Below are 14,158 nucleotides of genomic sequence, written 5' to 3'. Positions count from 1 at the left end.
CCTACATTCAATAGTTAATTTGTTCTTCATGTGGACTCATGTTCAACGCGGAGGCTATGAGTGTGGGTATTATGTGATGCATTGGATGTGGAACATAATTGGCACGGAGTTGAAGAGTGATTGGACTGTGGTAAATAATGTACTCCGAAAACATTGACGGAAAATCGCCATATGTAGGCTCATTTAGACTCATTTTCATTAATTGTTTGTATTTGACAATGTGTAGTGGTTCGGTGATGGCTCGACACTAGACTTTGAGGCGATCACAACATTACGTAAAAAATGGGCAGCTTACTTTTTGAAACTTAGAACCATCCAATGTACAAAGCTGTAATTACATAACATGTGGACATGAACTTTGTTTTACTGCTGTAATTGTTTTGGTTGGGTTGAACAACGTTGCTCCTTTAATGGTTATTATCTTGCTTGACCTAGCTTTCATTTGAATTTCGCAATTCATTCTTTTTCTTTGTAATTTTTGCACACAGAACTTCTTTTCAAGGCTACATCAGATTATGGCAACAACTACCTATCTTGTCTATTTAGATGAGCCTTTGTATTTACTAGAGCTATATTCATATAAATTTGTGGTAAAATAACAGGAATTACTATTAGCTGGAGCTGATCCTCATGCAGTGGATGATGAAGGTGAATCTGTCCTGCATAGAGCAGTTGCCAAGAAGTCCATTGAATGTGCCCTTGTCATACTGGAAAATGGGGGCAGTAGATCAATGGCCATCTTGAATTCAAAGAATATGACGTAAGTATAGCTTAAAATGTGTTTTCCAAGCATGTCAATCAGTCTAGAACTCTATAGGTACGGAAAGAAACTGATCTTACTCAATTTTGCATATCCTATAATCAACGTGAAACATGCACTTTAGCTGTCTCAGTCCACTCTGAAAGAATTATTAGGAACTATTTCTCTCTCACAGTAATTCTTTGAGGGTGGTTTGTCTTGCTACGAGTTCAATGGCTGGTGTTGGTTCTTCTTCTTACAAAGGCAATGACAACATTCTCTTCTGCTTTCACTGCAAGTCCAAGACAACAACCTTCATTAACGGATGGCAGCTTCGAAGTGGCGGTTTAGCTCTGCTCTGTCAAAACTGCGGGTGTGTTTTCTTTGTCCTCTCTTCTCTTCTTTTTTCTTCATAATGTTATTGTTTTTCTTTGTTTCTTGGGTTAGTTTTTTCAACTAATGTACAATTTATTATAGATGCATGCCTTGATGATTTTATATATATTAGTAATCTTTATAAGTTCTTGATAGATTTATGAGACCTATTCTGTATATTAATCTTGGGTATCATGTTATCATCATTATTTTTATTATTTTACATGAATCTTGGGTTGTAGCATTTGCGATCATTGGTTTGTTATTGGTGAATTTACGTAAATGTTGGCTGATGGTTGCTGCATCTCTTTTGATCTTTTTTGTTTTTGGACTGTTTGATGTTTCTTTGTTTTGTTATTCGAAAAGTCTCTCTTTTTAGGATGCTGATAAAGGTAAATGGGGTGCCCTAAGTGGAAGGAAAAAATATAAAGAAAAAAGAAAAAAGAAAAGGAAAAGAGACATAGTAAGAGATCAAAGATGTAATAAATAATCACGGGAAAGAAAAAGGAGGCATAAGAAGAAAATAAGATGGATGAGAAAATAAATGAATATTTATGATTCTAGAAATAAATTGTACCAAAATTCTAATGTTCAAGGGTAGCACAGATATTTCTTTACATATACATCCCTGTTGTTGTTATGAATAGTGTTTAGGTTAATTTTATGACAATTTTTTGTTCAAATTATTGTAATACTCTGCCTGCAATTCATTTTAAGAGGTTGTTTGTGTATTTGTTATATTGCTACATTGATTGTTGTTCAAAGGTTATTGTGAAAAATTATTTTTGTCCGGTTCTATGCAGTAAAATTATTTAATGAGGTTGCATGTTTAACTATGGAAATATGCGGGTGTTCACCAAAGAAATTGCTAAAACTTCACCCTTACATCTGCTCTCTCATGTTAAGTTCCTTCTTTTTTCCTCAAAACTATTGCAAGTTGTAGTTTGTAAACTTATGTGGCTTTAAATATCAGAATCAGTGCATGATCAATATATTGTTAGCATATATAAATTTATATGATGACAGATTGTTATGGATCATTTGTTATGTATTTGCTTCTTCCATTTCAGTCACACGAAACTTCATGCTCAATAGCTAGAAACAATTCAACAAGTTGCTAACCCAGGGTTATGGTTTGCTTTATCCAAAATACTTATTTGACACTTAAACATTGTGCAAAGAAATATCTTATTCAAAGATGAATAATTTTCTGGCTTTTTGTAACTGTAGACTTGTATAGTATATGCTACAGTCTATAAGCTCAATTCTATGATATAACTGGATTCAAGAAAAAAAAAGATTGGTACTTGCATGAGATGTTTTCTGATCTTTCCATCATCATTCTAGAAAAAAATAAATCGTATGACATGACATGATCATAATTTCAGTTTAGTTTCTTCACGAATTTCCTCTAACTAAAACTTTTTGGTAAAACTTAGGAAGGCATATTGAATATTCATGCTTTCTCCATTTTCTGCCCACCAAAAACAAGCATCCCAAACTACTCTATCATCGTAGAAAGTGATTTGCATAGTCATAGATCATTTTGTGCACATTTTTGCAGGATGAAGTTCATCCTGCAAGCTTATTAGACATACTTAGGCTTTGCTAAGTTAATGCTGTTATGGCTTTTGAAAATGGTTCCAAAAAGGAGCTTGAGAAAGTTGGTCTAAAAATCTCGAAGAGCTTTCCTCTTACTAGGACTACTCTGGCATCTATGGAGTCTTTGTCCCTGCCAGTGGTACTGTGAACACCTTATTGTATTTTCAGTTTTGAGATTGATCATGACTTTGTGTGTGATGTTTGGGTTCTTTTGCTGAGAACAGGTTCAGGAAATTGTTCTTTCTGCTGATATGCAATGTGAGAAGTGCCAAAAGAGGGTTGCTGATATTATTACTAAAATGAATGGTAAGTAACTTGCACATGATTGTGAAATTCAGACATTGTTCATTGATTGCTTTTGGAGCTCTATAGAGAAATAAGAGATCTGACTTGACATTTTTGAGTGAAAGACAACTTACTAAATGTGTGATATTCTCTTGAGAATCCACAATGCAATGTGCATAATCATAACTTGGATAGATACACCATTTGTCTCCAGCATGAGGGTGTGGGGTAAACTAAAATACAGAAAGCATTCACATCATAAGAAATCAATCATTATCTTCCTAGAAATTTGAGCAATAAAAAAATGTAGTTGAGTACTTGTCTTAATTCTATATGCAATAAGGTCATACATATTGTAGTTATCACTCTGCATGTCTTGCTTCATTCTAAGTGTGGCTTTTCCTTCTTCTATACTGCCATTTTTCATATCCTCAAAGAGCTTCAATGACTCTGAAATTGGCATGTCTCTCCAAGGACTGTTCAATTTCTTCTCCCTATGCTCCTTTATCTCATCAGGTGTCTACAATCAAGTCATTAATAAATAGTTTATTTTTGTTGCAACCAATACAAATTCAATCACATTATGCAATTATCTCAACCTCCTTTATCAACATACATATTAAAATAGCTTAGATTTTCCTTGAAAAAAGTTTATTTAAAAAATTAAAAGAATTAATTTGATAGTACAAGTTATGACATCCTGGAAATTTCTACCCAGAATTTTTGGAAACGATGTATTTTGAATGATTATATATATATATATATATATATATATATATATATATATATATATATAAGTATTATTCAGTGTATATGCATATATGTTCTTGGTAGAAGTAGGAATAGTGGGGGCTAGATATGCGGGTTAGGCTGATTGAGGAAGAGAAATCCATAACTTGAAGGCTATAGGTAAATTCTTAATTAATTAGTCTAAAAATCATCATTTTGCGTGCGACTTAAAATTTAACAAAACCAACCTCTGAACCACGCTCGGGGTTTTATTCTGAGCGTTTTGATATATATATATTGCCTACTTTCGAAAACTGGCCCCGACGGACGCAGAGAAACGCGAGGAACTGGAACCAGAGAAATGGCACGCAAACCGAGGAAGGATTTTAGCGTTTCAAAGGTCAGATTTTTCTCACTTTCTGTGGCTGTGTATGGGTCACAATCAAAAGAGAAAGTGGGCCCTTTTTACTCCACTCAAATGGAGACATGTGGCATAGCTTAAATAAAATAATAAGAAAAGAGGAAAAAGCCTTTTTAAAACTAAAAAGCAACTCTCTCTCTCCTCACTCAGCCCCACATTTTCAGAAAGCTCTTTTCTCTCCCTCACGTTGCTTTTCTCCTTCTTCTTCCTCCACCATTGAAGCTCCAACAAAGCTCCAACCTTTGGCCATCATTTCTGCTCCAAATCGCGAAAGGAGGGCATTTTCGGAGTCGTGAAGCGCATCTCTACGTGTGGGACTTCGAAATTTCAGGTTTGGGTGGACTTCTTTCTCTCTTGATTTTCGTGGGTATGGGGTTTTGGGAGATATGATGGGTAGTTTTGCTAAGTTTCTGCTTCATGATAGTTATTTGTGAAGGAATTTGTTGAAAGCATGTTGAACTTGCCATGTTTGGATGAGTTAAGCTTACCCATTCAGTTTTAGGGTTTTTATGATGATGCTTGTGATGTTTATGTGCTGAAATTACTTATGGAAAACTGTTAGAGATGAAGGGTAGAGTTAACCTAGGGTTAGAAAGTGAGAATGTGGTGTTATGAGTGGAAAAAAAAAGTGAGGCTTTGAGAGTTAGAAGGTTAAATCTAGATTCTATGGTAAATGGAGGTTAAAATGAGTTAATCCTAGCTTGAAATGCCATTTAGGACTTATGAGAAAGTTTGGGTTGTGCTAGAGAGAAAAACAAATGACCAAAGTGAACAAAGAGCCATTTCTAGGGTAAATTTGGGGGTTGAAGAGTCAAATTTTGATTCGGTGAAATTTTAGGTGTAAATCCAGTTTGAACAAGTTTAAATTGATGTTATGGACTTGTGTGAGGTGGGAGTTTGCTTCAAATTTACCTTAGTCTCAATTTCACTTCTCAAACCTAGAAAATCCATTAAATTGAGGGGTTTTGGACACCTAGATTTTGTGTTGCTGTGTTTTGAAGCTTGACTTTGGTTTAGACATGATTGATACATGATTTGGGACTTGTAGGATTTGATTTGGGCAAGATTGGATGAGGGGAAGTGTGGTTTTCGAAATCTGCACTTTATGCAGAATTTTGCTGTGAAATTGTGCAGCAGAATTTTGCATAAGTGCAGAAAAATGCTATGTATTTGCTGGTTGTGGAAAGAGTAATGTAGAATGAGTTCTGGATATTTGCTAGTAGATCCCAACGGTCAAAATGTAGATTTATGTACTAGAGACTTCCAGTAAAAGTTTCGAGTCGATCCAACGGTTAACGAATTGGACCGAAGGAAATGTTACTAGGGTCTTTAAGTGAGAAAAAGCTGTGATTTTTGTTGGTGTTTTGGGCAGAGTTTTCTGCCTTTGTCCTGTTTTCTTGGCTGTGATAGTTTGTGCTGTTTGAATGTTGATTTACCTGGATGTTGGGGAAGCTTGGGAGGATTTATGGGGACCCGGTGTTGAGAGAAACGAGGATATGGGCTACGTGGGAGTACGTGAGCTCAGTTGGAGGTGGGCAACAGGGGATGGTGGGTTTATGCGCGATTTGTGGATGTGGAAAACTTGTTTTGCACCATCGCCCGATCGCCACCTAGTACCACATGTGATGGGTACCCCATAATCCTACAAGCTTGAGATGAGGAAGTGTAGAAGGGTGAAACTTCCTGCTTTTATTCGTTGACCATAGAGTGGTACCTGGAGATATGTCGCGGGGATCAGCAGACCTTGGGGACGTCAGGTGGGGTGCTATTGCCCAAAACCAAGCTTGACCAATCCCGACCCAACCCGGGCATAGTCAGTCAGTGAGAACCTGTGATGTTCCTAAGCAGGCGAGCTCCTGGCAGTCAACAGATAAAAGGAACAAAGACCACAAAGCAAGGAGGCTTGTGTGGTGGTTGGCCAGCTATGAACTTGATTGATATATGGGATATGGGCTCTTTTAATCGATTACCAAGGGTGGGTAATCGATTACAAGGCTTAAAAATGAAGATAGGAGGCTAAGATAGTCTCTGGTAATCGATTACCAAGGGGTGTAATCGATTACCAGGCTTGAAAACGAGGTCAAGAAGCTAGGGGAGCTTCTGGTAATCGATTACCAGGGGATGTAATCGATTACCAGGCTTCAAAAGGGAACCGGAAGACTGTGGAGGCCACTGGTAATCGATTACCAGTCTGTGTAATCGATTACACAGAGGAATGGGTCACTGGTAATCGATTACAAGGTATGTGTAATCGATTACACAGTGCCTTTTTCAGGTTTTCATGTCCTGAAGCTGTGTAATTCGAGTTTGGCCTCAGGTAATCGATTACCAAGGCTGTGTAATCGATTACCAGAGATGAAAAGCCTTAAGATACCCCTTTTACTTGCATGTAGTGGTTATGAGACGAATTGTGTGCGGCATAGTTAGATTTTCGTGAAAGAGTCTACCCCTCTCTTTTCTTTCTTGTAAATCGTGATGGCGGTGCAACTAATCCATGATCGTGTGGAGATGGAGTGCCTAGAGGGAGCTTGGGAGACCCTCGAAGGCAACGCGAGGTGCCGATTTCGGGGCACGATCCGATTCACGGCTACTTCATTGGTGCATCCAGATGAACCCGCGCGTACGCTTCAGCGCACTGTGGAGTGGATACTACCTACGCCTACACCATATCGTCTAGTGGAGCCAATCCAAGTGATCGAGGTAACGTCATCCGAGGAAGACCCTGAGGAGGATCTAGAGGAGCTACCTCCTGAGCCTACTGTGGATGCTCTTGACTTTCTAGAGGGTGATGAGGACCCACTCCCTGAGGTGGATTCTCCCGAGGACGTCATGTCGGCATCCGAGGCAGACTCTACGGAGGATAGTGGCCCTGGAGAGATGGCGATTAGTGGAGGCTCTTCATCATAGTAGACAGCTCATTGGACTAGTTTATATACTTTTGAGGGTGGATGTATCTAGGACTGACTGTTAGGTTTACTCTTTTGTTTTTGTATGGGTAGACCTATTGTATAGGCATTTGATGATTGTATACATGTGGCTGAAGCTACTACAGTGGATACTTTTGCTCTGGATGACACTATGTATTTTGTAAAACTCCCATATTTTGGACAGCTTTAAATGATGAATGCATTTATGTTTAATCTTGTTATTTGAAAAGAAAGCATTAGCAACCTTTATTTATAAAAGAGTTTATCGATCGTATTTTATTCTTTTATTTTCACGTGACGACCTAAAGTAATGGCTGGTACGTTATTCCTTTTGAAACAGCAAAATAGTTTAGAGATTATGAGCGGTAAGAAAGAAATGACTCTGAATAGAGTTGTGAACTGGCCATTCAGAACTCTATAATGAGGATTTTCCTTCTAAACCTAGTTATGGTGAAAAGAGAAAGAAATGAAAAAGAAAAAGAAGAAAAAAAAAATTTACCATGATTTTTGTTATTTAATTCATTACCATTAAACCAGTCATTAATTTAGGGACGCCACACAAGTGACTGATATTTGAGATGAAAAAGAAAATTTAAATATAAAAATTTAAAAGTAATTAAGATTTTAAGGAAAGAAAAGATATCAATGTAAAAGAAAAACATGAACAATAAAAAAATTATATAAAAAAGTGCTAAACAGCGGTGAAGCCACACATCACAATAAGAAAGAGAATACCACAAGAGATATCCTCACAATTAGGCATGAGGACACAAATTTATAACACAAGGGTTGATAATATAATTCCATGCAACTGAGATTTTCAGAGTAAACTGCCAAAGGGCTCAGAATTAGTGCTTTAAATAAATCAATTAATTAGAGGCTGTTACAGGTTATAAATCCACCCAAAAGGAAGAACAAAGGAAACATTTTACACAAATAAACAAGTTAAATATTTGTAGTAATAAGCTATTCAGATGTTTAGATACCAACCTGATGATCAACATAAGCATGACCCTTTTTTATGAGCTCCACTGCTAATTCATACAATTCTTGGAAGTATTAATATTATCACAAAGCTGTTAAACACCTAAATAGTTAAGTTGGAACAATCACATGAGCCAAGAGGTGCTACAAAACAAACCAACATACCTTGAATGGTTTCCATCCCATCCACTGAACAATTTCTTCAATATGATCAATATACTCTTTCTTTTCTGCTTCAGGATTTGTATCATCATACCTGGAAGCGCCACAAGCCATCAACTTGGAACAAAGAAAGTTATAGTGCATTTAGTCAAATTATAGACTTGTTAAGGGCCTCATCGTTTTGGAAAGAAAAAGGTACAAAGCTCCTCAAATTTATAAGAGTATTAAAATGATACATTTAGTCAAATTATCAAACTAGACATAGAAATTTAAAAACATTTCGAATGGCTTACCAAGAACACTCACAAAGAAATAAGAATTCCTCTTGAAAAAAAAATATAAAACGTGATCAATCAAAGAAACTTATAAATTAATATTCGTTTGTTCATAAGTTGAGCATACTAAAAGTTTGTGAGGAGATGATTGATATCTTCCCATGTACACAATTTAGATATGAATTGAAAGATAATAATAAGCCATGCCACATTCTTACACAATTAACAATTTAATTACAATTTTATACAAATATGAAATAGATCGAGCACCTGTGAAAGTGAATTGATGTGAAAGACTTTTAATCAGTCCTAACAATGGAGTACTCTCGAAGAAGTTGGTTTTTTTAGTAGATCTTTTGGGCTTTAATGTGGATAAACTATGTGATAGCAATAAAAATCTATATGGGGTCACATTTTTGTTTCTGTGTAGTTTCTGAATGCTTTGAGCTATGTTCATGGAAAGGCACACGTTTAATAATTTGACTAAATGTATCATTTTTTTTCTTCAATGTTTCATCATATGTTTATATGTATGAAATAATATACATGTCGAAAAATATTAATTTTTTAAATAAACTTTAGTATCTCGAAATTAATTTTTAGCTTTTAATTAATTGATATAGTGAAACCATTTAACTGTTAAATTGCCATGCTTCATTTTGTCAAAAAGCATTCCATAAACAATACTTAGAAGAAGAAAAAAATACACAAAATTCTTTGATTTTCTTTGACTCAAGAACATTTCATTTTCCCCCCTTCCCTTATTCTTCTTTGGTTATCATTCCATTCAATTCAAACCGCCTATTCCTCACCCAGTCTAAATAAAACCACTTGCTCTCTACTTCTCTTCTACTCTCTCTCTCTCTCTCTCACACACACATTACACACCCAAAATACAGTTTTGACATCTTGTCTGAAAACACTCTTTCCCTTAAGGTTTGTGCAATGAGATGAGCTGCCTGCTTTAGTGCTTTGTGCAAATAGTCTCATGCTTTAGTGCTTTGTGCAAATAGTCTCATGTCATCTTCCATCACATGATTGAGAGCACCGCATTAGAGGTACATTTTTTCATTCCTTCCACGTTTACATTGAATATTTTATCATGGTATACTCACTAATATATTGAAAATTTTGGTTTGATGATTGCATGCTTTGTTATTTTGGTTGTGTAAAGTGTAGGCACTCATGTCATTGCATGTTTGATTATATCTGAAACAGAATGGATCATCAAGGGCATAGCCAGAACCCATCTATGGTAGTGGAGCTCAATTAGCATATGGTTCTAACACCAGCTTCAGCAACAGCTCCAACAATTTTGGTCAAACCACTACCAAGAAATTGAGAAGGCTATTGATTTCAAGAACCACAGTCTTCCCCTGTTTATTGTTAATAAATTTAACAATTACCTGTTAAATCTAATTATATGTATTGTTAATTGTTAATATGATTAAGTTACAATATTTTAACAACTGTTAAATGGCTATTTGTATTCATAATCATTATTTATGTTATTGTTGCTTAAGATTAATATAAATTTCAATTAAGTAAAATGATAATATATACTACACAAATTTATATACTTTCAGCTTATTAGTACATTTTACTTTTTTTATTATTATATTATATCATGTTTAATTATTGTTATTTATTAATCTCATCAGGTTAATTACATTTCAAATACTGGTTGATATATATTTTACTTTATATAATATCATGCATTATCTTACTTATTTATATAATATTAAATTAATTAAAACCAAAATTTTTAGCACAAAAATTATATTTAATCATCATAATAATTATTAGTTGACAATAATAATTTAAAAATTTTGAGTTGATATTATTTACATTTATACAAATAACGTTTATAATTTAAAAATTTAAAATAGAAAAAAAAAACTTAATCTACGTCGTTGCTTACGATAGCAACGACGTAGTAGATCTTACCTTTCAAGCATTGATTGTTATACACTACATCGGTGCCGCCATAGCCCGACCTTAAAAGCTTACCTTTCAACGTCGTTCCTCGTGCCGGCAACGTCTTCGAAGGCGAACCTGCAATTACGGGCCTCCAGTCATCCCCGTCGCAGGAGTCGTGTCTTTCTAAAATGGTGGAAGGAGACCGTCGTAGACTAGCCGGAGGCCTACGACGACGTCTCATTCAAAGATGGCCATGCACCGTCGTTGAACTTCGAGAAGCACCGACGTTGAACGTGTTTTTTGTAGCAGTGGTGGTGAGCATGTATATGGGCAAACCTAGGAAGAAATATTAGCAAGATGTGAAAACATATATTCAGGTACCTTATTAAGGGTACAACTGATATTGGACTAGTCTATCAAAGTAACACATCTATTACGCTATAGAGTTGGATGCAAGATAATTTGTGAAAGGGAATGCATTCATAATTGACAATTCTCTTATCATTTGGAAGGCTACACTTTTAGTCCACAGTTGCGTTGTCCACTACAGAGGTGAAATACATGACCAAATAATCCCCTTATTAGGAAATTATACACTACCTTGGCACAACAATATTTTAAGAATGTTACTTCCCAACTTATCCCTTGTAATACCCGAGGGTGTTCAACTCATCAAAAGTGAAATACCAATTGATACTTGACCTAGTCTAAAATATTATATATAGTTATAAATCATCCAAATATAAAAATACTTGTGTAATCACCTTAATATTATAACATTTAAAATTTTTTTGCTTAATTTATGAAGTTGTTGAAAAAATATAAACATTCAATAAAATACAGAAATTCATTACCAGCAAAAAGATACATCACAAAGAAAGGGGATTTTTTTTTAAAGGGGACACACAAAAGTCACTTTCACTTTATACATATATATCTACTCGTCTATGCATGCGTCTGTGCGCATGGATCATCTCACAAACACTGAGACACACTCTTATTTGTAGAACATAACATATACCTATACCACAACCAAAAAGCATAAATTTAGGCCTCACTATTAATTATTATTCCCATTGTTTTTATTATTGTATTGTAATAAACCTGGCTACTGCAAGTAGCACGCAATTGAATTCAAGTCATTGTTCACATCGTCTCAGTCCTTGATCCCTGAACCCTATTATTGGGCGTCGGTGTGAGTTCACTCTCTCTCCCATCCTCCCCAGAAATCTCTTCCAACGACCGTCCCTTCGTCTCAGTAACCAAGAACGAAGAGAAGAACCCTAACAAGTTCGTCACCGCCAGAATAATCATTACCTTCTTAATCTTGTACGATTCGCCGCCCACAGTTAAACATTGTATCCCAAACACTCCCACAAGGGCCCCGGCTTTTCCCGCGGCAGCACTGAGTGCGTGGCACGTGCTCCTCACGCGCGTCGGGAAAAGCTCGGCGGGCAGCACAAACGTGGTGCTGTTGGGGCCAAAGTTAGCAAAGAAGAACGTCAACCCATACAAAAGAGCGAAGTAGCCTTTGCCCTCGTTCTTGAGGTAATCGTACTTCACCCCAATGACAAACATGAAGAACGACATCATGAAGAACCCGATGAGTTGGATCTTGTATCTTCCGATCTTCTCGATGAAGAAAACGGTGAACCAGTACCCCGGGAACGTTCCCAGCAACGCGATCACGAACATCGCACGTGATGTCTCGAACACTTCCTTAATAGCGTCCATTTGATAGTCTTTGTCTATGAGCCCAATCGCAGGGAAAATATCCTTCTGCGTCAGGTTCTGGCTGTAGAACGCAATATCTAACAAAAACCATGAACTCATGGTTCCTATCAAGTGGCGCCCGTGCCGCTGGAAGAACTCGTTCGACCACAGTGGGTAGTTATTGCTAGCATTGAACTCAGCCAACTTGTCCTGCTCCGCCTGGATCTCTATGTCCAAGACTTTTGCCATGTCCGCCGCGGCTTGCTTGGCGTTCCCTTCGATGATGGCAGTGTAACGCCCCGTCTCCGGCATCTTCATTCGCCAGTAGTAAGTCATCATCGCTGGCACAGCGCCGATCATCAGAACCAGCCGCCACAAAAGGTCACCCTCGGGTTGCGTGGACAAGACAGGGTCGTTGATGTACGCTGGAGCAGGGTAGTAGTGCTTGAAGATTGCTGAGAGGGTCATGGAGACCAAACCTGCGAAAATGATTCCCACGCCCTGCATGGCGAACACGGCCGCTATGAACGCGCCACGTGTCCTCTTGTTGGCGTACTCCGACATGATGGTGGCGGAGAGCGGGTAGTCTCCGCCGATGCCGAAGCCCAGCCAGAAGCGGAAGAAGCAGAGCGTCCCCATGACGGACTTCGGCGTTGCCCCGAACGATAGTCCAGAGCAAATGGCGCAGATCACCATCAGGATGAGGGTGATACCATACACTTTTTTCCGGCCAAGCTTGTCTCCGAGCCAGCCGAAGATGAGCTGGCCTGTGAGGGTTCCGACAATCGCGACGCCGGTAACCATGTTGTTGACGCTCAGCGGGAGCTTCCCGGGGAGATTCGGGGTGCTCGGGTCGAAGTAGTACAATCGTCCCAAAAGTTTCGAAACCGTGGAGATACAGAAAAGGTCGTAGGCGTCAGTGAAGAAGCCCATGCCCGCTATTACAATGGCGGTCACGTGGTACCATTGCGTGCGCGCTGAATCCAGCGCTTCAAGCACTTCCAATGCCATAGTGAAGAGGAAACGGTTTAGTTAGTTGTGGTTTTTTCTGTAGTGCATATATGGTTCCTTATATATATTGGGGGAGTGTTTTCATCAATGCAGCAATGGGCGTTTACTACTAGGCTTAGGTGGATGTGAACGAGAAAAAATGGGGTTTTTTTTTAATGAGGATATTCTTCTTGTGTTGTTCAACTGATAAGGATATGCTTATTGGGGATGTAAACAAAATTTCGAGAAACTTTTTTTGGGTTGTTACTCCTAGTAGCTAGCGAAAGGGAATGCATGTTCTGGCATTATTGTGTTTTGTTATTTAGGTGCTGGTGACAACATTAAAATCAAGTGAATGGGAGGCAAACGTTAATAACGAATGGAAAAGTGCAAAGCTTGTCTACAATGTGCTCTCTTGATGAATACACAAGGACGTGTGCGATTAGTTAACCAAAATTCATTAAAAAAAACAATTATTGCACTTGCACTTATACTATGGGGAAAATACTATTTAGCCATATCGATCCCACTAAATTATATGTCATCTCCGGTTAATCTACATCTGACAATTTAAATATATGAAGCAAACAAGAAAATTTCACCGATTTTTCTAGTTCGTCTATTTATTGAATAACTACCGGTAGCATTTAGGGAATACATGAATTGTATCCATTTGTTTTTTTAATGACATTATTTGCTTATCTATTTTAAGTTTAAATATATTTTTTATCCATATAATTTAGTATTTTTTTTATTTTCATTCATGTAAAATATATATTTTTTTCATTATAGTTCGTGTAAAATGTTTTTTTTTTTGCCTTTAAAATACTTTAGATAACACTTTGAAAAGAATATTTTAAACAAGTAAAAAAAATATTATTTAAAACGTTTTAAGGATAAAAAATAAAAAATATATTTTACAAAGATTAAAACATTTTTTTTAAAAGAACGAAATAAAAAAAGCTAAATTCTTGAGATCAAAAATGTATTTAAAGATTTCCCTTATTCTTTTGTTTGTCCTTACATGGAGCAATTG

At 36.9% G+C, this 14,158-nt stretch overlaps 1 protein-coding gene across 1 annotated transcript; it reads right to left on the bottom strand.

The window, feature by feature from the left end:
* Positions 1 to 11,246: 11,246 nt before the first annotated feature.
* On the bottom strand, positions 11,247 to 13,160 carry LOC114384568 (inorganic phosphate transporter 1-11-like). The gene has a single exon (XM_028344266.1). It carries the CDS (start codon positions 13,141 to 13,143, stop codon positions 11,566 to 11,568), a length of 1,578 nt encoding a protein of 525 aa, XP_028200067.1. The 5' UTR covers positions 13,144 to 13,160; the 3' UTR covers positions 11,247 to 11,565.
* Positions 13,161 to 14,158: the final 998 nt, after the last annotated feature.

This window comes from Glycine soja, chromosome 14 (assembly GCF_004193775.1).
Source record: "Glycine soja cultivar W05 chromosome 14, ASM419377v2, whole genome shotgun sequence".
Classification (NCBI taxonomy): Eukaryota; Viridiplantae; Streptophyta; class Magnoliopsida; order Fabales; family Fabaceae; genus Glycine; species Glycine soja.
The sequence above is the reverse complement of the archived record's forward strand: the minus strand, read 5'-3'. Positions and strand labels throughout refer to the sequence as shown.